Source organism: Daphnia carinata, chromosome 9 (genome assembly GCF_022539665.2).
Source record: "Daphnia carinata strain CSIRO-1 chromosome 9, CSIRO_AGI_Dcar_HiC_V3, whole genome shotgun sequence".
NCBI lineage: Eukaryota > Metazoa > Arthropoda > Branchiopoda > Diplostraca > Daphniidae > Daphnia > Daphnia carinata.
Genome location: NC_081339.1, coordinates 2632682 through 2656644, shown reverse-complemented (window position 1 = coordinate 2656644; position 23963 = coordinate 2632682). Strand labels below are relative to the sequence as shown.

Sequence of the window (23963 nt, the reverse complement as noted above, 5' to 3'; positions counted from 1 at the left end):
CATCTTCGCGTTCATCTGCAGCAGTTTGCACGGCATGAGGCTAGCCTCGTTAACCATCGCCTGGAACGGAACAAGAGAAAACTACGCCGGCCAACTCCTCATCAGCTTTCTATTATGAAAGTGTGGGAAAGTGAGTCAATCATCTTATTATTAATATTTTTTTTTGTATGGAAGAGGGCCGTTGTTGTATGTTAAACGTTAGATCCAAGTTTTACGAGCCAATTTAAGAGTACGTGCTCATCGAATATTCAGAAACTAAAGGACGAAGAAACCGGTTTTTATATTTGACATTCGCTTAGTTATTTCGTGAAATGTATCGGAACGAGAGTTAAAATTGAAACGAGAGAGAGAGAGGACGGGAATGTTTTTTTTTCTTTCGTGTATATGTATGTGTATATATATAAATACGGAGAAGAGTGTGAGCTGCGAGGGGAATTATTAAATGTGATGGATGCGTGGAGAGCTTTATTAAGTAGGTTAAGTCATCCAACAGAGGGGTTAGGGGAATAAAGGGGGGGGGCAGGATTTATGGGAGGGCGAATCGGAACAAATGAACGAAGGGAGAGACGAGCAGAGAGATACAAAGTACAATAAATTTTTTTTTCGTGATGCTTTGGGTTTGTTGATGTTTTTAAGTATATAATGAGACGTGGGAAACACACGTACAGGACTAGAAAAATGAAGTTATGTAAGTACCAGCGCACATGTTATATCAAAACAACTTTTGCATAAATGACTTCATCGAACCGAAAACAAAACAAACAAAAGAAAATCCTTGATTCATGCGCGGATAATGCGCAAATGTTTTTTTTGCACGCTCACGTTCGCACACACACACAAACTGTACGTCAATCATTTAGAAAAACACACAGAAAAAAAAATTCAAAAGATTCAAAAACAATGTAACACGACTAGTTTTAAAAAAGAGGGAGGGGAACGGACGTGCTCACGTACGAACTTCACGAAACTATCATCAAATTATTATTAATTTTCTTGTAATCCAGTGAAACTTCCATTCGGTAATATTTTGTTTGTTTGTTTGTTTGTTTTTTTTCTTCCACCCAAACGTGAAAATCGTGTTTAAAGAGGAGGGTTTCACATGTGTGATCAGGTCGTGGATTATATTAAAACGTTTCAAAACGAATACCCATAAGAGAAAAATGAAATACAAAAAAAAATAAAATAAATAAATAAAACAAACAGAAAAGATTTCATGACTATGAATAAGTACTTTCAAAGAAGACGATGGCAACGTGATTTTCTACCGGAAAGCAAACATTATTTCTTATGCTCTCCCCATTTCTTTCTGTTTTTGTTTTTTTAAGTATTTCAATTATTTTGACGGTGAAAACGATTAAGAGGGTTAGCACATCATTTTGTTTTCAAACGAAAAAAAATATTCGTGAGACACCAATTTTCTTTAGGGGGGAGGGGGGGGGGGGCAATTGTTCATTTTTTTTTTTTTTTATCCTTTTTTTTCTGAAATTTTTGTTTTGTGTAAAAGAAAATGTACATCATGGAATGCAACAGAGAAACGAGAAATAGCCACGGACACGCACCAATGGCATCAAAAAGCTATGTATAAAAACGGGGGGTAAATGGGCGAACGAGAAAACAAAAAGAGAGCGTGTTTGATTTGAAAGGAAAGGCTACAACCGCATTATTCTGAAAATTAAACTAGAGGGGCATTTTTCATTTCATTTTTTTTGTTTGTTTTGTTTGTTATTGTTATGTTTTTTTTTTGTTCTCTCTCTAGAGCGTTTAAAACTATAATATCCTCCGTTATTACACATGCCAGGGTTAGAAATTGAATTTGATACGTAGAGGACGAGTAGATGATTATATACGTGACTTTCAACAACAAAAAAATTAATGTTGATGGCTAAAGGTGGTGTTTGCTTTGGGCGGAGGGAGAGGAGCCAAGTGGTGATAATAATCTCGGTGACATAGACGTGTGTGTCGATAAAATAGAGGTCCCCACTCGTAATGCGTGTGCTGCAACAAACACAAATGCGAAAGGAATTCATTCAGCTGGACGCATCATTAAAAAGAAAAAGGGAATGATAAGGATTTTTGACTAGGGAGAATTAGAAATGTCTTTTCTTTTTTGTTTTCAATTGGTCACTCACAACCTCATCCCTCTGATGCTCCATTATTTAAACAGCCTCTCTCCCCCTCCCCCTACCATCAGATATGAAATGTAAGTTGAGATGTCCTTTGCCGGGATACATTCAAATACGCGCAAACGATTACAACGCTTATGTTTTTTTTTTTTTTAGAATTTAGAATTTCCTGCCCCCCACCCCCCAATTTTTATAGACGCACACGATCCTTGAGCGATTGTGACATAGAACTCATAAAATGTTTAAAAGATTTCAATGGCGGGAAGAAATTAAATATTGGATGGCAAGGGGGGGGGGGAGCAATTCACGCTCACGATTTTTTTCAATTGAAAACATTCCCTCATCCCCCAAACGGCCATTTAATGGAATGACTGTCATTGAGATCACTGGTTTGCGTTTGCCTGATGTCTCGGCGTTTTCTCTTCCTGACCGTTTCGTTCGTGTAGAGGGGAGGGGAGCTTATTTGACTATACATAAAATAAGCTCGCACATTTGTCATCGATTTGGAATGCAAAAATGGAACAAAACTAAAAAATTCGGAATGCCGGGGGTTTACACGTATACACATTGAAAAAAAAAAAATCCGAAAAGAAAACGTGACTCATTGCATCATCATTGACTAGCACTCAGTTGATATAAACGTAGCACAAAAAAAGGAGATCATTTGACATGTATCAATTGTTTTTTGGTTTGGTTTTTCTTTTTCTCATCTCACGCACTTCTATTGGCGGAGTTCGTTTCGTTTCAGTTCGTCCACCGTTTGACACTTTTGAAAAGGACTAGATTTTATTTTTTTTTTCCATTTGTCATTCCCTTTTTTCTTGTTCATTTTTTGCTTTTCTTTCGTATTCGGCGATAAATATTTTTTTTTGGGGGGGGATATAATTTGAACGTCGGAGGTAGCCGTCGGTGTCGATCTGTTTTGATGTGTTCAACACAACTCAGTCACTGGCCGAATGCAATCAGGTGGTGGTTCTGTTGTTGTCATAAGGCGTCGGTGGCCAGCGAATGGTGGAGGGATCCGTGACTGATAACGTGGCCGCCGTGAGGATCCCCGCCACCGCCGCCTCCGGCGCCGGTGGGCGACGAAGCTGGCGAAGGGCTGCCGCACATGCTGACCGAGCCGGCGCCATCGACGTCGCAACCGTCAACATCTCCCATACTGCTAGTACCAGGCGATTTGGCTCCACCGTCTTCGTCCTTCCATTTGTCCATCGAACGACGACGGGCGTTCATGAAGAAATTGCCAACCGTCGTCGGTTCCAGGCCCAACTGTTTGGCTATCGTCACTTGCATCTCTTTCGACGGCCGTTTCGTTTCCTAAAATTAGAAAATATTCTTTAAATATTTAATTTGAATCAAAGGGGGGGGGATGATTACGAATTTGAAGTACCTTGAAAATGGCCTGCAGTGTACGTCGTTGCAAATCGGTGAAAACTAAGCGAGGCTTCTTTGGTGACGGTTGTTCAGGAGGCGGGGGTTGCTCTTCTTTGCGCTTACAAACCACGGCTACTATGACGTAGGTGAAAAGTCGGAAAAAACAAAACAAAAGCAAAGCGTTATTTTGAAATGTTCTTCTTCTTTCGTGGGGAAAGCAATGGTTTGTTTATGTCCCGCTAGATGGCATCGCAAACTCGTATTTGTTCATTTTTGCGCGTTCGTGAAATGTCGTGAAATCTCCCCCGAGATGCAAATGCAGCCAACGACTGCTCAATTAATTGGCGATATCCAGCGACACATTCGATAGTAAACGTCACGGGAACAGACCAAAGTTCCAACGCACAAAGAGTCGTGCACCCATCTCTTTGTCTGCCATGGAACCCTGACCGTTCCCCTCTTTTTAAAAATTTATTTCTATCTTCGTATGTTTTAAACGAGAGTTCTACTGATGCGTGCGAAACCAATAAAAACAAAAGAATCAAGGAATAGTACTTACTGGGTGGCTCTCCAAACGGAGGTGTGTGCTGTTGTTGAGCGTGGCCTCCAACTGAATCAACGAAGAAAAAAAAATAAATAAATAAATAAGTTAGATTTTATTAATAAAAATGTTTAGCCAAAAGAAGAAGAACAAAAAGGGATTGACCGAAATTCTTTTCAACTGTTTTAGACCGTTTACAACACCATCGTAGTGACGGTGTGCAAACACAAGGGTGTCAACTATAAATCGATAGATTCTTTTCCTCCCCCCCCCCTTTTTTTTTATTTTCTTTTAATTTCTTATTTTTCTTTTGCTTTCCAGACTCAAATCGATGGCTATCGTGGAGATAGTGGCTTAGTTGGGCAATCCTCTACCATCGCACGTTTTGTATTAAGAAAAGAAATCGGCCAACGCGAATCGGGGATTTGTCTCAGACGAAATTGAATTTCGCGCCATTGTTGCGAGCTGCTGTAGCAACTAGGGCAAACGTGTACATAACAAGCGAACATTGTCTCCAGCTGAATTTCAAGGTAAATATATACACACACGCATGTACAGTACCATAGCCCCCCCCCCTTCTCTCCGTCGCCCTGTATGTATACGTGTGCGATGTATTGCCGTTCCTATAAGCCCCGAAATGCGAGTAGACGAACGTGATTGTGTAGCCTACACTCCCGCAGAAACACGAAGTTTTTCTTTTTGGAGTGAAAACGTCGACTGTCTCAATCAGAAGTAGATTAGAAATCAACTGACGCGTGTGCGATGGTAAAGACGGTGCGCATCGAAAACATTTTGAAAACTTGTTCTAGCCTATATGGTTTCCCACTTGATGTATACACACGATCTGAATGTTCTTATGAAAACATATGCGTATTATCTATACCGAACGGATAAGAAAACTAAAAAAAAAAAAGAAAAACAAGTCACGTCAACTGCAGTCGGGGCAGTTGTTTGTGTGCAATTTTATTTTTCTGATTGAAAAAAAAACACGTGTGTTACAACACCCAAGCTGACACGACCAGAAATGATTGAGGATATAAATCATGTTTTATTTCTAAAGATATATAAAAAAAAAAAAAAGAATTGTTTATTTTGATGCGTGTGTATCACACGTATGTTCTTTATGTACGCTTACTTGATCTTTCATCGTTACATCATGATTGAACACGCTTAATATTCTTCTAGTGTTCTCTCTCTCTCAAAGAAAACTCGCTTCTTTGCATATCTGTGCTGGTCGGTAATTGCTCGGGCAGGTAAACCTCTTAGACCAGACCCCTCCTCATTTGCCTATTCCCCACCCCTATAGATCTATTTGTGTAGTTCATCAACCGACTGCTGAGACGATGGGAAATACTCAACGCCACCAAGTGTTTTTTTTTTTAAACATTTCGCTAACGATCGTTAATTAGTCAACGTTTTATTTATTAAAAATCGCCAAAATGTCATGGGGTCATCAATTAAAACAAGGCGATTACAAGCAGCGAGAGATAATACACATCTATGGCTGATTCTATTTTGATTTGACGATGATGAACGTGTCGAATTGAGTCATCCTCTCTCGTTCTTTAACCTTTTAGCTTTAATGAATAATTAAAGCGAATTCCAAAGTCGGCCTCCTAAAATGCATCGTTCCTTTCTTTTTCCACATCCCACAAATTTAGTTTGTGGCACTCAAAATGAACCCTCCCTTTTTCTAAAAAGATATACAGCAAATAAAAAAAGAATGATTTTGCATTAGCCTGTAGTCTGATGAGATGTTTGAGCAAGCGCGTACAACATCATCAAGAGAAAATTTCTCTGCGAGTTTTGTATGCGAGGGCAAAACGGAGTAGCAAATCATCCGAAAACGAAAAATGAGATTATTCACGAAGCAAGGCAAGAGAGAGGGGGGGGGGGGTGTATATTATACACGTTGATTGTATTTGGCGTCCCTCATTCCGGTGGGACTGTCTGTCGAAGTTTGAACGATAATGTCAAGCGTTGCGGAAAATGATTCCGCTGTCAGCGGATCGTAAGGTATTCTAGCGAAAGAAGGCAAGAGGGCAAGGCCTTGATTGTTGTACACGAGGGCGATGGCTGGCCAAGAGGATGCGGTCTTAAACTCATTCACTTTCCGACGATAATGAAGAACCTTCATCATTTTGTCCATGCATTTTTTTAAATCCAAAAAGGTCATGTAAGAACAGAATCTACACGCAGATATTGTACCATTGGGGATATGCGTTTAAAAAAAAAAAAGCAACGCGATTTTCATTCGTGATGCCGGGCGTGCCCAGTCCATGTTTTTTTCCCCCATTTTTTTCGGGGCGAACGTTCTACACTCACCACACCCTTGACAGTGTCCCCCTTGTTTAGCGAAAGAAGGGGAGAAATCAAAAGAATAAAACACAATTCATTTCTCTAGTCTGGATTTCAAGAGTTGCACTGATGCCAGTTTTTCTTAACTTCCTTTTACGTGAGAAAAAAAAAAAAGAAAATGAAGGGCAGAAAAAATTTTAAAAAATTTCAAACGAGAGGTTCCTCTTGACGCCCACGCGTTTTATGCCACTTAGACACGCATCCAGCGTTTTAGCACCATTTTGTTTTGTTTGTTAACAAAATTCATATTTTTCTTTTGTTTTCATTTTAATTCAAGTTCTTTCATCTTATTAAAGACCTGCCTACGGGCGAACGGCCGTCATTAGGATCTACTTTGAATGTGATCATCGAGTCTCTGCAAAGAATCGATTGAAAAAAATCGATCGATAATGTAAAACAAAATAAAAAGGAGGGAAAAACTTGTTTATTTCTTTTCGTCTTGCGATGGAACCATCGTGTCGAAAGAAGAAGGGGGAAAGAGCGGCCCGTGTTCCTTGTCGAATGTATTAGAGTACTATTCGGCACGCCATTTCTACGACGGGAGAAACCCACACACACACACACACACACACACACAGCCCTCCCACCCCATCTAGTGGGCCTTATTCGTTTGCCATCTCGTCCAACATATCGACGTTGGGTTAGGCCCATTTATTCCCTGCAATCGTCCAGCTGTAGACGCTCCGTGCCAAATGTTCAGAAAAAACCAAAGAAAAATAGCTCCCCACTTCCCCAGCCTCTTTGCCATACCTTCAACACCATACAGAAAGTGTCAACGTAAGATTTTCAAGCAAGTGGACAGCGAGTCTATTACATTCACACCCCCACCCCCCTCAAAATAAATATATACTACATAGAACTGAGTCTAACAGTTTGGCTCTTTCCAGTGAAACTATAGGCAAACGCCAATGGGTGTGTCCAACCCCCTCTCCTTCCTATGTGTAGAAGGGTGTCATTTATTTCGACTACGACGCTTAAATTTTTCTTTTTTTTTTTTTTTTGAGACTCGAACCAGCGGGAGTCTCCTCCTATTGAGGACGCCAAAATAAGGCCAGCAATTCAAGCTTTGCTTCAGTTGGTTCCTACACACCCACCACGTAATAGGGTTGCGCTGAGAATCATTACAAATGGAGGGGGGGGGGGAGCTATATATATAAATGTACGTTGAAGTTGGGTTCTTTATAACAACGAGTTGAGAGAGAGAGAGGGGGAAATGCGGACGCTTACATATAGATGGAAGAGCTAGATAGGGTGTGGTTAGTGAATAGAAAAAAAAACGGGGGGAGGGGAAATATATATATTTTTCTTCAGGGAGGGGGGGGGGGGTTGTGGATGGTCGAGTAGATCGTTAGCATCTAGTTATGCAAGCACGCGAAAGAAAATGCAAGAACTGGGCACGCTGCCGCTGCACTAAATGTCCGGTTCTATACGTTTCCCATACAGATGTATGCGTGCCTGCGTGTCTGAAGCCAGTCTTTTTCGAACAGGAATTGTTCAAATTTTTTTTTTCTCATTCGACTATCGAAAGAAATGGATTCAAGTGGGATGATATGCAAATCCATTTTTTTTTTTCGGATAAAAGGATTTGGATTTAATAAAAAAATTTATATTGAGCTACTTGAAACGGTCGGTTAAAATGCAGACAATTGTTGTACGCGTAGAGACAAGTCCAGACATGTTTTTTTTTTTTTTATTCTGTTCACCATAAATGTATAGGCATGTCTATACACGTTTTTTTTTTTTTTTTGGGGGGGGGGGGGGGGGGGTCCCAGGAGATGCAATTTGTGGTCCCTGGAGATGCAATTCAAAAGGTTTTTCTTGTTTTTCATAAATTTTTTTTCGATTTATGTAAAGACGATTTCTTCTAATTTGAATAAAGCTACTGACCATATAAGGATTTGTTTGCTCTTTCCTGCACGCATTTTGAAGCCGAAAAACTATGTTTGCTCCTTTAAAAAATGTATACACCGCTGATGTGTATGAATGATTTATGGCCGTGCCCACCATCAATTTTGAATCAAGATTGATCTATTTCTATACGCTCATAGCGTGGCTAATGAAATAGATTTAACTTCGATGTCAATGTAACGTGATTCGCGAAGCCAACAATGAAGAACAAGAACTCAGTGGCGTGTTAAAACCTCTGCTGCTGAACAAAAAAAGGAAAGTACGTGTACACTCTGCTCGCTATATTTCTTTCCATTTGTCTTGCCTACAGCTTTCAAGTGTCATTCAACGTAACGTATACGACAACGAGAGTTTGCTCTTATACACACACTGCCAAAGACGCACAAGAAGCAAATATGTTTTTGCATGACTGACCGGTTTCTTTTTATTATTATTATTTAGAGCTCTAAAAAAAAAACAAGAATCTCATGGTCCAACATGGTCTTTTAGCCCACCCAATAAACGTTTACGTCCATGACACTGTCTGCTTTAAGCCCTTGGCTATACCTAAAGCTCAAGACACATACATACACATAGTGTAAGCGCAGACAATAAAGCGTGTTGTTGCATTGCGCTTCGCTTATTATTCTGCACGCTGCTGGTTCTAATTCAATCCCTTCGTCCCGACTCTCCTCGCAAACTTTTGCTCTTCATCCGCCCCTCTGGCTTCCCTTTTTTTTTTTTTTTCATTTGAACTGTTTGGTTGGCTCATCACCTATGCTAAGCACACTTTGTACAGGTGAAAATGGCAAGCTCCCTGTGCCCCCCGTAGTTAAAGAGCAGTGCTACGCTCGTCTATATAGAAACAGGGATGTTGGCATAGACTGGCTGGGCACAACGTAACGTGTGCGTTAATGACCTTTTGGTCTGTACGTCTATTTAGGCCAGCCATTTCTATGTATGCACTACGTGAAGGTGCAGAGAAAAACAAATTGGGCGGTGTGTGTGTGTGTGTCTACGCGCACTGATAGTTTCGGGGAATCACGAAAACCATTTCTTTGTTAATGATATCTTCGTGCTAGAGAAACATTAGGTTACTATAGTAAATGATTGTATAGACTTATAGGGTATAACGGATACTACCATTGCGCTGTGTATCAGTAATTGCATAACAGAGTTGTGTTTGATGGAAGGCACCGGGGGTTTTGCCTTTCAGTCGTCGTTCTTACAATCAAATCGTGCAGCCTCACGAACGCGCCATTTCGATTGCGAAAATGAGGTCACATTTCAAAGTAGCCCGTTACGTGAAAATGGATCACATTTCCAACGCAACTATCTCAATAACGTTAATGGAAAAAATTTCAAATTCAAACAGTGGACTGTTGATTTGTTTTCGTCTGAAACATCTGAATGTGTCAAGAAAGAGAGCATCTCTCTTTTACCTCCCATCTCAAGATAGACCCATTTATCTTATATGTGGGTTAGATCCACTCCCCTTTTTTATATCTATTTCCCACGTCAGTACCTTCATAACGTCGTACTATATCCTAATATTAAGGCCATCTTGATGTTACAAAGTGAATACAGCCCTCAATATAAAAGCCCATTTTTTTCTTTCTATTAAAAATTGAAAAAATGTGAAACTTTTTATTTAGAAATGAACGAGGCTGACAAGACAATAGACGACTGATGAAACTGACGATGCGACTCTCGCATGTTCGGCCGTTCTCAGCCATTTCGTTTGATACAAGCCGCGCAATATAACAGTTGTCAACATTGCACCGGTGCGTCAATCACAACTTGCTGTAGCGTTTCTACTCGCAGAAATATCCAGTACAGGTACATATATTCCTGACAGATGATTGTTAACCGTTATAGTTATGCATACACATGGAGATACATGTTATAATGTACCTGTGTGTAAACACTACACATGTCCTTGCTATAATCTCTTATTACGACTTATGCAAATACCGCAAAAAAGGTAGGCTCGTAAACAAAAGACAGCCCGCATTCAGCTATAAAACAAATCAAATGCACCTATTCGATTTTGAACAGGTATACACACATATGCCCCCCCCACCCTCTTTTTTCTTGTGTGTATGTCGTATAACGGTGAATTGTTAATAAAAAAAAAAAAAAAAGGAAGGAAAGTTTGGGGCCGTGCTGTCGCAGGGGAGTGCGCCCAAGTCAAGAACTCTATATATAAAAGAAATGTTGTTGTTTGGGATACGCGTCAGAAATGCTTTCCCGTCGTCTTCCTCCCGCTGATGTACAAAGAAGAGCATCAGAGACGCAAAGGGAGCATGCAGCCAAGGTAAAGAAGTCGAAAAGCCTGTTTCCCTTGTAACGGCTTCTTGGCTGTCATTGGTTGATATGGCATTTGTATTGTTCGTTCGTATATATACGTATATAAATACATATTGCGCTATCGCAGTGCACTCCATGGCCAACGGTCATCGACGCAGTTTTTGTTTACTCTCCTTTTTCTTTCAGCTACTCTCTGATTCGAGTCCCTTGCATGCGACACGTTCTTCGGTCACACCACTTGTTTTACAATGAAAGCACTTCATTTGCATGACCTCTTATTATTTATTTATTTTTTTTATTTATAAGCATTTTTCTATAGCTATTTAGCACTGGGCCAGTGGTACAACGTATGTCCTCCGATGAAGAGATTAGACTTGTTTCTTTTCAAATGGTGATTGTCTGTGTACGTTCTATTTAACACGGAAAATGTAATGCATATCATACTGTTGGTAGCATCTGTCCAATCTAAGCCCCCCTCCCTGTTGTGTGAATAGAAGGGGAACAAAATAATAAAAACAAAACAAGCATCGAACGTGTTTAACATAAATAGGAGAACGACCCCACCATATCTTTCATTCCATCTCTGTTTTTTGTTTTTTTTCTTTCGCCCTTATATTCCATCGTCTTTTCAAATTCTTTATCCGGGTTCCATTGTCGACATTCAGTTCTGTACAGGATTGCAGGAGGGTTTCTTTCTGAATAGGTACCCAACAGTGGACTCTGATGGGGGACCTAGATTTTTTTTTTCTTTCAATATTTCTCAGCAGCAGTCTGTGCTTGTGAAACGCTGTTGAATTGCCAATCCGGCATGTGTATAAGTTCTTAATTGGGCGCCATCTTGTCGATAGCAAAAAAGAAAAGTGGAGAGAGAGAGTCAGCGACTGTCATCATCGTCCTGACATTTTGAGGTATTTTTTTTTTTTTTCTTCTTCTCTCTGTCCTCCAATAAGATGAGAGCACTTTTCATCTCTTGGACGACACAATAGAAACTGAACGAAACGAGAGAGAGAGAGAAAGAAAAGGGTTACCCAATATATTTCTATGTGGAGCCTATATATGGATATAGTGTATAGAGAGAGACAGGCTGCTGTAGTCCCGCTAATAATCAGACCCTGGCAGTTTCGCGCTTCATTTGACATCATGCATTTCACAATCCATTCTCCCTCATCTTTTTTTTCTTTATCAGCACGATATTATCTGTTCCCCGTCCACCAGATTTTTTTTTTTTTTTTCACTGCCGATATTTTCCAATCATCGATAACCATTTGGGAAATGTTTTTTTTTTTTTTTATTTCCATACACACACACAGAAGAAAAAATTGCTATTCACCTGAAAAACTTTTCTGATTATTATTTTTTTATATTCTGATATCTCGTACCTTATTCCCCCCCCCCTTTTTTTTTTTACACCATTCAAACACCCCTAGGACGGTATATAAACATACGCACGATAGATTGGCATGTACCTTATAATAGATCGGCTGACAAAGAAATCTGTATATTTGAAAATTTCCCTTCCCCAACTTTCGATTGTGATGTTGAACAAACTACTTTCTTTACATATCAAGCTAATTGAAAAAAAAAAAAGAAATAAAAATGTAAGTTTTTGGGAGAGAAAAAAAATGAGATGGAACGCATGCAAAAACGATGCCTATATATATAAGCAGATGTGATCAGTTTCAATGCAAGTCTATTCTTCATATATTTCTTTCTTATATGCATATGGAGCTCATCTCGTTTTGAATTGTTGACGTGCGCAGAAAAAGATTGAACGGAGTTCCAGCAGTCAAAAGCAGCAACAACATATAGAAGAGGAGAGGGGAGGGGGAGGAGGAGGATGAGAAAGTAAAAGGCAGATGTTCTATCCAAGATGAGGGTGTAGGTACGGAGCGCTCGTTTACCTAATTGGCCCCCAGCGCGAATCGATTGAACCGCCAAGAAAATTGGGTTGAACCTCTTCCCTCCCCCCTCCCCTCCCTTCACCCCATATTAAGAATTTTATTTTAAAAAGGAATATATAAATGCAAAAATCAAAAATTGTTGACGAATGCTTGATTGAGCGTGTGTGTGTGTGTGTGCTGGCCATGTCGTTCTATTATACAATATGTCTATTATTATAAAAAAAAGGCGGAGGGGGAACATCTCATGCGTGATTGAAGACATTCGTTTTTCGATGCTCAATTCTGTATATGGCATATTTTCTCTATTTTGAATTTGGCGTGGCAGTTCAAGCGCACCTTTTGATTGTGTGTCATCGAATGTTAAGATGGCATAGGATTGAATAGGGCAGGCCCATTCGATTCAAAACGTATCTATTGATAGCCTAACCAGCTAATGAGCAATTTTTACTCATGCAACATTGATACATATATACACAGTTCATCTATAGATTTCGTCTTTCGAAATGGTTCGTAATGACGCTATTAGACGCTTCATTTCATAGGATGGTTCAATGGGCGTCATCTATGCGGACAATTGCTTTCTAAAACAATTTTCATTTTTAATTTTTTAATGGAGAATGGAACTCGCTATAACTAGAAAATGTAAAAGTCTCTCTGTAATTAACAAATCAACGGTCGTTTTTTTTTTTTTTTTTGCCATTGGGACGTTAAACGCTTTAATCGGTCCTTTAGTGCGAATAGCAGCGCACAGTCAATTGAAAAAAAAAGATGAATGAATTGCAAAAAGCGGGTAGTGTTGTTGCACTTTGCGAGTTCTCGAGGGCGCTAACGTATTGATGCCGCATTGAGATGCCATACATTAAATGTTGCGCAATAACCGTACCGAGCAGAAAGTCTGCTAAAACAATGTGTTGGACCACACCCATCGCAGCTATTACTTCATGCCGATGGCTGCCTTTCATTCTTTTGTCTATTCACAGTACGTGGTGCAAAAGTCAATGATTAACTTTATAAATTGCACCTGGTCTTGTGCAACTACGAAGAGCAGGTGTTTGCTGGAGATATCGCACGTCATATTTGTTTTGTGTGTGTGTGTGTGTGATGAACAACGAAAAACAACACGGGCGACACCTTCCTGCTGGGTTTTTGCTAAACTCATGGTGAATACTTTATCTTTTCTAAACACAAGTGAAATCCAACAGCTGGTTGGGATTACGTAATACACGACTAGTACACAAGGTGATAAAGCGAGGAGGAGGAAGGCTCGACGTTATGTGTTATGGTCGTTAGATTTTAATTATTCAACGGGCTTTAGTCCTCCTCCTTTTTGTTACAATCATTTCCAGTAACAACGTGAAACGGCCTGGCTCCAAATGTTACCGACAGCTTGCCCATATTCATTTATCTACACCCTATCAATGATTTCTATATAAACAAACTTTGATCCGAATGCATTTCGATATGTTCACCGCAATTAAATTCACGTTTTTAATTCCTATTTTTAAGCCATTATTATTTTCAAACCCACCCTATTGTTGTAGTCGTGTCAGGACTTGTTCTTGTTTTCATTGTTTTTTCTTGACCCGCGTTCACTGCTATCGTGTACAATTTTTTTTAATGAGCTGTATATGCGCTATCTAAGTAAAAGCACGACAATCAAGCAACAATGATTGCTCTTCAGAAATGATGATAACGCCGCAGACTGCCTCCCTGGCGTTCGCCATCGCCTCTGACTGAGAGCGACAATCAAAGATGAAATAATAATCAGCAGAAAAGAAAAGAACTTCACAGTGTACGAGAATCCAAAATGAAATAAAAAAAAGAACGGGTGGGTTTTAAAAAGAGAAGCGCCATTTTTTGATGATTTGCTGGAATAGGTCTTTCTATTGTTTTTCATGCATATACTAATAATAATAGTAGAAAAAAACCCTCAGTGCTATGATATACTATCCCCTCCTAGTTCTCTCTTTCATTTTGTTTGCTGTTTTCTTTCTTTCCCTTTTGTTGCAACGATGGAGGTGGATATCCTGATGATGAAGAAATGTAAGGGGAAACAAAAAAAAAATTTTAAATAGGCAGCAGTTCCTGTGTAAGGTTTTTTTTTGTGCTTCTGTCAGCTTGACGAATGGACACCCAGCATTGTGTGTGCCATCGAAAAAACGTGCAAACACAAGCCAAACGTGGAACCGTTCGCCCTGATCTATTCGCATTTAAACCGCAGGTGAAACTGCACATCTTTAAATCACGTTGTAATATTTCTTTTTATTATTATTTATAAATCATCGTCCGTATCTCTAACCCCGAGCTATTAACAGCTGTTCCATCCTTTCTATACTAAACGACCCATACAAATAACCCCATCTTATTAAATGAACGTACGACGCATGCTAACGTTTGCATATGAACAGTCGGCCATTTAAAAGAAATGTAATAATGTTTTTTTTTTTTTTTTAAATAATACGTTTATGAGACATACGGGTTGCGCTTCAGACGTGAATGGGATCTACCAGATATATATATATATGTAAAAAAAAAAAATATGTATATATATAAAAAAAGGGAAAAATGCTGAGTCTGTCGTTGCTGACTCGACGCTCTATGTGTCTACTATGTTTCCCTCGCGTTCGTCCCTAAACTGCCACCACACATATGCGTTATATATATATACTCTCTTTCTTTTGCCATATCCGTTAGCGTCCGGAGGACCAAGCGCACCCCACCAGCTTCAACAGCAGCCGAGCCCCTTTTCATAGAGGAGAACCCGCGTGCTTTTTTTTTTCTTTTTCTTTCTATTTTTTATTTTTTTTTTTGTTCCCCCTCCCCGGATCTCCAACGCCACTTGACACTTTCTTTTCTATCCTTTTCTCCAACCCCCTTTTGCTCTCTGTCTCCCCCCTCACTTTCGTATAGTCTTCTTTTCACGACTGTTATCCCGCCAACACGCTATTCTTCTTTTTCCCTTTCTTTTCCTTGTTTAAATAATAGAAAATCGGCTTCTAAATAAGATGGAAAGAAAGAAAAAAAAAAAAAGGAAAGGAGAGGAAAGCCGATATCCATCGTAGGTCGACTCGCACGTTCTATCTATTTCTTTTTTTTTTTTTTCCCATTTTTATATATATTCCCCCCCCCCCCCCCTGTATTTGATTCTGTGTGTTTCGTATAGAACGTGAGCCGCTTTTAACGCCATCTACGAATTTGGATTAAATTTGGACATGTAGAAAATGGTCCAAACGTTTTTCAATTAAAGCCATTCAATTTCGTAGGAAAAAAAATATTGTTATTTAAAAAAAAAATTTTTATTTAGGTGAGTAAAAGCAAAGGAGAACGTTGATTTTCATGAGGACGTTCGTCCGGTACATTATCACGCTCGTCTCACGCTTACGCTATACACCTCATTTAATTATGCGCATCTCTCGGATACGTCGCTTGGCGTTGCGCACGTTTAAAAAAAAACATGGACAATACTTATACCCCACCCCACGTGTCCAGCAACCATTTCCGTCATCCGCAACCAGTTTACGACATCAACGCAACATACGCAAAGGCCTTTCGTCTCGTTATTATTTTTTTATGAACGTGCAAATGACAAAAAAAAAAAACGAACGCATTTCCTACTTTCACCAATAAAATAGAAAAAAAAAAGCAAAGGCACACACGAAAAAGAAATACCTTGTCTACCTTTTTTTAAAAAATAAAATGAAATGTATGATTAGAATTTTTATAGGACGTACATATTTATACAGATGTACATCGTATACGAACGCACCCCACAGCGCATTTATACCATGGCAACCGCTCCGCCCTATTAACTCAACGTATTTATGGACACTGTGCAAGCTGCTGTCTTGGCAAGTCTATATAGCTCTATACCTTGGGCCCAACTGGACTTTTTTTCTTTTTTAAAGCTGGCAATACGCTAATCCATGCGCACATAAGCGCAGCGTGTTACACCGCAACCCATGGCAAAAAAAAAAATAAAAAAAAAAATACGTACTGCACACCAGGGGGATATAATGCGACCATTGGTTTTCTTTTTTATATTTTAGGCGACGTCCGCATATGTACACACACGAATGTATATAGTCAACCTCTTCCGTTTGCCCAACGATATATACGCGCAAAGGTTTAGCCTACCGGTAAACATCGAAGGCCAAAAAGAAAAAATATGAAACCACAACCGAAATGAAATGCAATACGTACATGTAATATTATATATATATATATATCGGTTTTGACTGTATAAAAAAAAAAGAAAATGACATGCTGCGATGAATCGTCCAGTTTCTTCTACAAGACTTTAGCCGGTGGGGTATATGAGCGTCTGTTTAGTTTGCGGTTGTTGGCAATATTCACGTTACACAGGGTATGTGTGTATCCCTACAAACAAGCGGAGAAGGCTCTCCTCAATTTCGATGGACTTTTGGATATCTACCACAAACCGTGCGACCCTTATATTTAAAACAAATTTTAAAAAAACGTGAGAACACATTTGAATGAAAGGGTTCATTTTTTTTTCTAATGCTGGCCCATTGTTTGTTTTTTTTAGCAAATATAAAAGAAGAAGAAGCCATTTCAAATGTTTCCTGTTCCTATGTTTGTTTTCGTGTGTAGAACTGAGGGTCCCACGTACGACAATTGGGAGGGGACGCCCGTCTTTGCAGGGCATATGCAATTGGTCAACACAAACGAATCGATAAAAAAAAAAAAGTAGGGACCCTGCGTTCAGCTTATCGTAGTTTTTAAAGTGCGAAAATAGGCTTCCAATAAAAAGAGGTCGCACTACCTCCCCATTTCTATCGGCTTTCTGAATATGCATAATAGACGAAAGGTGGAGTTGTTTAACACGACTCGCTGTATTATTCTATCGAATAAGAACAACAGAAACATCATTTTGTCTGTGTGTGTGCGTGTGTGTGTGTGCATGAGTTGAAGGAACTTGACTTTTCCTCGCCTCGTAATAATTTGAAAGCGTCGGAAACCTTTTTGTGTGTCCGTCTTTAAAAAACAAAAAACAAACGCCGCGCGGCTGACAAAATAAGGAAGACACGGACGGCGGACACGGACGACACTGTGTATATTCGAAAAGAAAAAGAATAGAAGAGAGAAAAAAAAAAAAAAAAAAGGAAAAGAATAGAGAAAAAAGATAAAAAGAAAGAGGGACTGTCGGTGACGGTGTATAGACGTACTGTTATATAGTGATGGTTTTGTGTGTAGTAGCTACGCGCTCGGTTGCCATGCCAACCGATAAATAAAGGACATTACAAGTGAGGCACAGCAAAGAGCCCTTATATGTATAGCCTGCAAACACGCACGCCATCACTCCCCATCCTCTCTGGCTACGCACACACCTGAAAGACACACACACATACAACATTCTATTTTTTTTTTCAAAAGTTAAGAAAAAAATTCTAAAAATATATTGAGATCGTCTTGGCTGATTCCAACCCTTCATCTACACGAGTGAAATAAAACAACACAAAAAAAAAAAAAAAAATTACACTCAGCCTTTTGAAGTGTAAGGTCGTCAAAGTCAATCGATGAAGGGATGAGAACAAGTACGGCGTGTGTAGGTATACGTTGCGTACGGGGCATCCTAATACCTCCTGGCATGGCCCAAAAATGATAGTTATACGCACATCGATACGTGTACAAGAGTCTCGTCTTAGAAGCCAACTCCCTTCAAAAAAAAATATTTTAAAAAATTGAAAAGACTTTGTCGTTTTGTGTTGTAGATTCAAACAAAAGAAAAATTGAAAGGCAGTCCCCCCCTCCGTTTTTTTTCGATCATCTACGTGGTATGGGGAGTATATATATGTAGCGTTCGTTCTTCTTTATTCACGCGCAGCTTTAAAGCAGAGGAGTTGAAAAAGAACAAAAGGCGACTCTCTTTTCAAATCAACACGGAAGAAAAACGGAACTTTTGCAATCATTCTCCCCCCCTTTTTTTTTTTTTTTTTTTTTTTTTGTTTCTCTCTGTGCACACATCATCAGCTGTTGGATATACTACCACTACTAAAATGAGGTACGGAAAAAAAAAAAAAAAAGAGACCCGCCCTGTGAAACAAAACAAAACAAATGATTGAGACAATAAGAAATAGACCAAGAGCAGTGACGATATGTTGGGTTTGACACACACACAAAAAGAATAGAATGCCTTTTTTTTTTTTTGTACAGATCATCAGCTATAGACAGTTGCATTATTATTTTTTCTTTCATAACACTTGATGCCCTCCTCTCCCCCCCCAAAAATTGGCTTGTTTGAATCTTGCAGTAATTTCACATAACGCGCTGTACTTTGATGAATAGCCTCACGCATTTCCATTGGACGAAAAAACAAAAAAAAACAAGCAAACGAACCTGCGCTTTTATTATTTATATTCATTTATTTTATTATTTTTTTTTTTTTCATTTCTGCGGGAGCCGCTGGAATTGTTTTGTATTCGATTGATCCTTATACATCTAGAGCCTCGGTACGTAACGATTCTGCAGCTTTTTTTTTACGGCTCGATGTTTGGCATCTATAAATCAATCGTCATCTTAAATGCCTCGTTTCTACTCTATATTACACGCTGACTACAATGGTTATTTATATATATACATTATATATAACATTTCTTCCTCCTCCTTCCCCGCTCCCCCCCCGCTCACTTTGTAGACCGATGAATAGTTGCGTATCGATCGGTGAGGTACGCCACACATCCCTAGCGCACTAGGTATATATACATAATACGGAAGAAAGAAACAAAAGATGGACGGTAGTAAAGGCATATCGATCGATATTTTTTTTGTTTTTGTTTTTGTTTTTTTTTAAACGTGAGTTTGATCTGCTCGAATTCTGTTTTTAATAGGTTTTCAACCTTGAATTGTTACACCTTTCAAAATGGATAGTGGCTTAAAGATCGATTGAATCTCTCAAACGTCCACGCAAAAGCAAACAAACAACAAAATTTAAACCGGTATCTTGTTTGATTAAATATCTATACTCTTCGTGGAGTATCCCTTCACCCCCCTAAAGGAACAAATGATGTTATGTCGTACCATGGGGGCCGTCCGTCGCAAGTCGCTACGTACACGGTTATATACCGGCTGTCTATAATAACCCTTCCCCCCCGATGCCTAATGATGAGGACAGGTAAGTTACGTAACCTGAGCATCTCCTTCCTTTTTGTGTGTGTGTGTGTGTGTTAAGGTATAGTTATATATATATTTTATGTACTACACACATTTGATGTAATAGACAACGTTCGTCAAAACAAAAACAAAGAGCCTAGAGAGTTTCTGCATCGAAATATATCCCCCCCCCTCCCCTTTCCATTTAAAAAAAAAAAAAAAAAAAAAAATGAACGGAACCACGGGAATTCTCGTTTTAGATCTATCCAAAAGCCTCTGGCGGATTGATGGAATTCTAGAAGAGGTACATGGGCGGGGTTTTTTTATTTGGGGGGAGTTGTCGAAAATCGAGTGAGAGAGATGCCTTCAACGATAGGCCATCGCGTACAATCATCATTCAAAGTCAGCCATTTTTCTTTTAAATGTAAACATTTAAAAATGTCCGTCGTTAATGGAATGTCATCCGAACATGTACACATCAACGCAATAAGGCGAAATATACACATCGCAAAAAAAAAAACATAAAAAGAGGCTAGCAGCACAGCTTCGTTCTAACCATTGCGATGCTGTTGATTATCAATTCAGTTTGGTTGCAGAATTCATCGATAGACACGCAAGTCTTTTCACGTACGCCAACTGCGTGAGCAAGACGAAAAAAAAAAAAAATAAGATAAAAGAAAAAAAAAAAAAAAACAAAAAAACAATGGCTATCTTTTTTGGTCCAATCTCTGACCGGGGAGGGGGGGGGGGAATCCAAACTCTGGAGCTTGCTGGTTGGGTCAAGTCTTTGGTCAAACTCTTGTGTATACTTCAACAGGCCTGTGTCGGAGAGATACGTCTTGTGTATCGGGATCATCTACAATTCATGCGGAAAGCCAACGGCCCGTCTTCTCTCCTATGGTCTACCGATCATTTTCAATCACGTATAGAAAACGTCCACACTTTTCTTGCCGATGTGTGTTTTTTTGTTTGAAACATCTCAACGCACTACCTGCCATTTTGTTAGTTGCGGCCTTTTGAATGTACAGACGGGCGATACTTTAAAGGTCAGCTGGACGCATTTCCGTTCAACTTTTATGTGTGTGTGTGTGTTTGGACGCTATGCTCAATACACACCGTCCACTAGGTTTTGAAAAAAAACGAGGAAGGGGAAACTCGGCCGTCGCTATGGCAACCAGTTTGTTTTAGGTTTTCACGTCAAACGCGTCGCTCGCTGTCCCGTCTTTCTTATCGAGAAGAAGCGAGCGTACACACAGACACACAGACACACACAAAAAGACTGTCACACACCAAAAAACAAAAGGGGACAACGTAATGACCTCCCCCCCTCCCCCGATAATGAAACTAGAAACGGCCGAAATAAGAAAGACTCACCGGCAAGACGGAGGGCGGACATGCGCTGGAATTCCGGTTCTTGGAGCCACTTCCACATTCTCCGGAACGTTTCGCGGCCGGACTTGAGCTTCGACCAGGGTTTCGGGTTGCGCAGGAGGTCGGACAGGGTTCCCTGCGAGCGGCAGAGGACCCGCTGGGCGAAAATCGCCTGCGGAATGCTGTAGCGCTTCAATTCCGCCGAGATGCGGGCCGCTAGCTCTTTGGTGTTGATCTCTTCCAGCTCGGCACCGTTGCTGCTGTTGTTGCTCCCACTACCTCCGCCGACTCCTCCACCACCTCCGCCACCTCCACCGCCGCCGTTGCTGGGACTCGACGTCGAAATCGACGACGGAGGCGAATGTTTCGAGGCGGCCGGACCGACGGAGCCCGGACCGAATCCTTGCTGTTGTTGTTGTTGTTGCTGCTGTTGCTGCTGCGAATGCTGTTGTCCGGCCAAGTGGATTTGACTGGAGCTGGCCAAATGGATCGTGCCGCCTCCACCCATCGAGCCGATCATGGCGTCGCGTGACAACGAGACGCCCAAGGGAGGCGAAGGCGATTGCGGCATGGCTTCCCTCATCCGCTCCATCCGCTCCATCCGTTCCATCCGTTCCATCAGACTCAAGCCGGGCGGCGGTGTAGGACTCATCTGGCCGTGTTGCTGAGGTTGCTGTTGCTGCTGCTGCTGGCCACCAGGCGATAATTGCTGAGGCTGTGGTGGACTGAGCGGGCCGGGACCGGCCAATCCGTTCATGCCCACCTGACTCAGGACGCTGTACCCGCTGTGCGGAGGCGAGTGCAGCGAGCTGTGAGACTGCGGACTCAACGGGCCGCCCGGACTGTGTTGAGCTTGACCCAGACATCCGTTGCTGCTGCCTCCACCTGCGCCGCGGATGGTGTAATCGTATCCGGTCGGCGAATCCAGCGATTTGCTGGGCGAATGGAGCCCGTTGTTTTGATGCCCACCGCCGTACGAAGGCGACAGTGGCGACGTCTGGTGAAGGCCCGACACTACCGAATGATGCTGGACGTTGTAGTGTCCGTGCTGGACGGCCGGCGGAGGCGACAGCGCCATCGGCGGTAATTTATCGACGGAGTATCCGCCCGCGTATCCCCCGCCGGCCCCGTGTCCGGCTCCCATCGCGCCCATTTGCCCCACGAATCCGGAACTGTTCTGCATGACGGTAAACGAGCCGGACACGTTGTTATTACCTCCCCCACCACCACCAGAACCTCCGCCTCCACCGTGGTGGTGGTGCTGATGCTGTTGCTGGTGCTGCAAATGGTGGTGATGGTGATGCATTTGTTGTTGTTGTTGTTGCAGTTGTTGCTGGTGATGGTGGTGGTTGATCTGTTGCTGCTGTTGTTGTTGTTGTTGTTGCTGCTGTTGTTGCGGATGGTGGCTGTAGACGAACTTGTCCGACACGGTAGAGATGGGCGGCAGCGGTTGGAGCGGCGTCAGAGTGGCGTAAGAACCGGCGTTGCCGGCGTTGCCTCCGCCGGCGAAAGCCGGATGAGGATGCGGCGACATCCTGGACGAGGCTCCGCCGTTGTTGGTGGCCAGCGACTGGAGCGTTTGGTAGCTGGACTCGGCCGAGGCGTGCAAGGCCCGGTAGTCGGCCGCGTCGAGCATCGTGAGACCTCTAGACGGACTCAGTTCGCCCGGACTGAGGAGGCCGGAATCGGCAGAGCCCAAAGGCGATTCGACGCCCGGATGGTGTTGTTGTTGTTGTTGTTGTTGCTGGTGGTGGTGGTGATGTTGTTGGTTGTTGTGATGCTGTTGCTGCTGTTGATGATGATGTTGTTGTTGTTGTTGTTGTTGTTGTTGCAAATGATGGGAACGATGATGATGCGGATGGACGTCGTCCTCTGCGTCGCTGTCCCGATGCTGGATCAACTCACTCTCCTCTTCGTCCACAATCTCCTCGTCTTCGTCGTTGTCCAGCGAAGGCCGGCCCACCCTCAAGTTGGCCGGGTGACGGACGACCAGCCGCAAATCCTGCGGGTCGCTGTTGTTGTCCTCGTGGATGGGCTCGGCCGGATCGAACGGGGATTCACTAACTCCGTTGGCTTCGCCGCTATCGGCCAGCCCGGCGTGCAGATGTGGTTGAAGATGTTGTTGCTGCTGTTGCTGTTGTTGTTGCTGGCGGTGAGACAACAAATAAGAGGAACGTTCGTCCTGGTCATCCTCCTCCTCCGTGTGCGGAGGAGGTTGGGGCGCTGGCGGCGAATGGAGCCCTTGATTGCCGGGCGAATGGAAGCTGGGCAAAATCGGGGGCCGGTGCAATTGCGACGGATGCAAATGCAGTTGATTGGCGGCCGCGGCGGCGGCGCTAGTGGCACTTAGATGATGAGCCAAATGCGAATGGTGGAGGAGGTGGTGGTGGTGGTGGTGGTGTAGGTGGTGGTGGTTGTGTTGATGGCGAGCGATCAGCTGAGCCTCTCCGTCGTCGTCCAGCTCCGAACAAACACTGGCGCCGGACAGCGCACCTGCCTCGACAGCTGACACGAGCAATTGATGGTGGTGCTGCTGCTGCTGGTGGTGGTGGTGGTGATGGGTGCTGCTCCTGGAGGTGGTGCGGGTGGTGGTGAGGGTGGGGGTGCGACGAGTGGCGCTGCGGATTGCCACCGCCAGTCGGCGAGGACGCGGGAGGAGCCGGCGACGTCATAGCGCCGCCCAATCCCGACGCCTCCTGGTGTCTGTTTCGGTAACTAACAATGTCCTCTTCCTCATCGTCGTCGTCGATGGCTCGTTGGCGATCGCTGCCCATCGAAGGATCGACCACGTCCTCCTCGTCTTCGTCGTAGAAATGAGGAGGCGAAGGAGGGACGGGCGAGTGCTGGATGACCGGCCGACGTAACCGGCCGCGCAAACCGAAGGCCGTCGCCGGAGGCGACGGCGGTGAAGCCGGGCCCGCCGCCTGCGGCGTCGTGGCTCGTCCAGGCGACGTTGCCGCTTCGTCGACGTTGCCCATCTCATCG

The 23963-nt window shown here is 42.2% G+C and overlaps 1 protein-coding gene across 1 annotated transcript; it reads right to left on the bottom strand.

The window, feature by feature from the left end:
• Nucleotides 1–342: 342 nt before the first annotated feature.
• Nucleotides 343–22515, bottom strand: LOC130688389 (one cut domain family member 3-like). The gene is made up of 4 exons (XM_057511367.2): nt 20982–22515; nt 4060–4110; nt 3517–3635; nt 343–3443 (listed from the first exon to the last, which is right to left on the bottom strand). Exons 1-4 carry the CDS (start codon nt 22510–22512, stop codon nt 3108–3110), a joined length of 2037 nt encoding a protein of 678 aa, XP_057367350.2. The 5' UTR covers nt 22513–22515; the 3' UTR covers nt 343–3107.
• Nucleotides 22516–23963: the final 1448 nt, after the last annotated feature.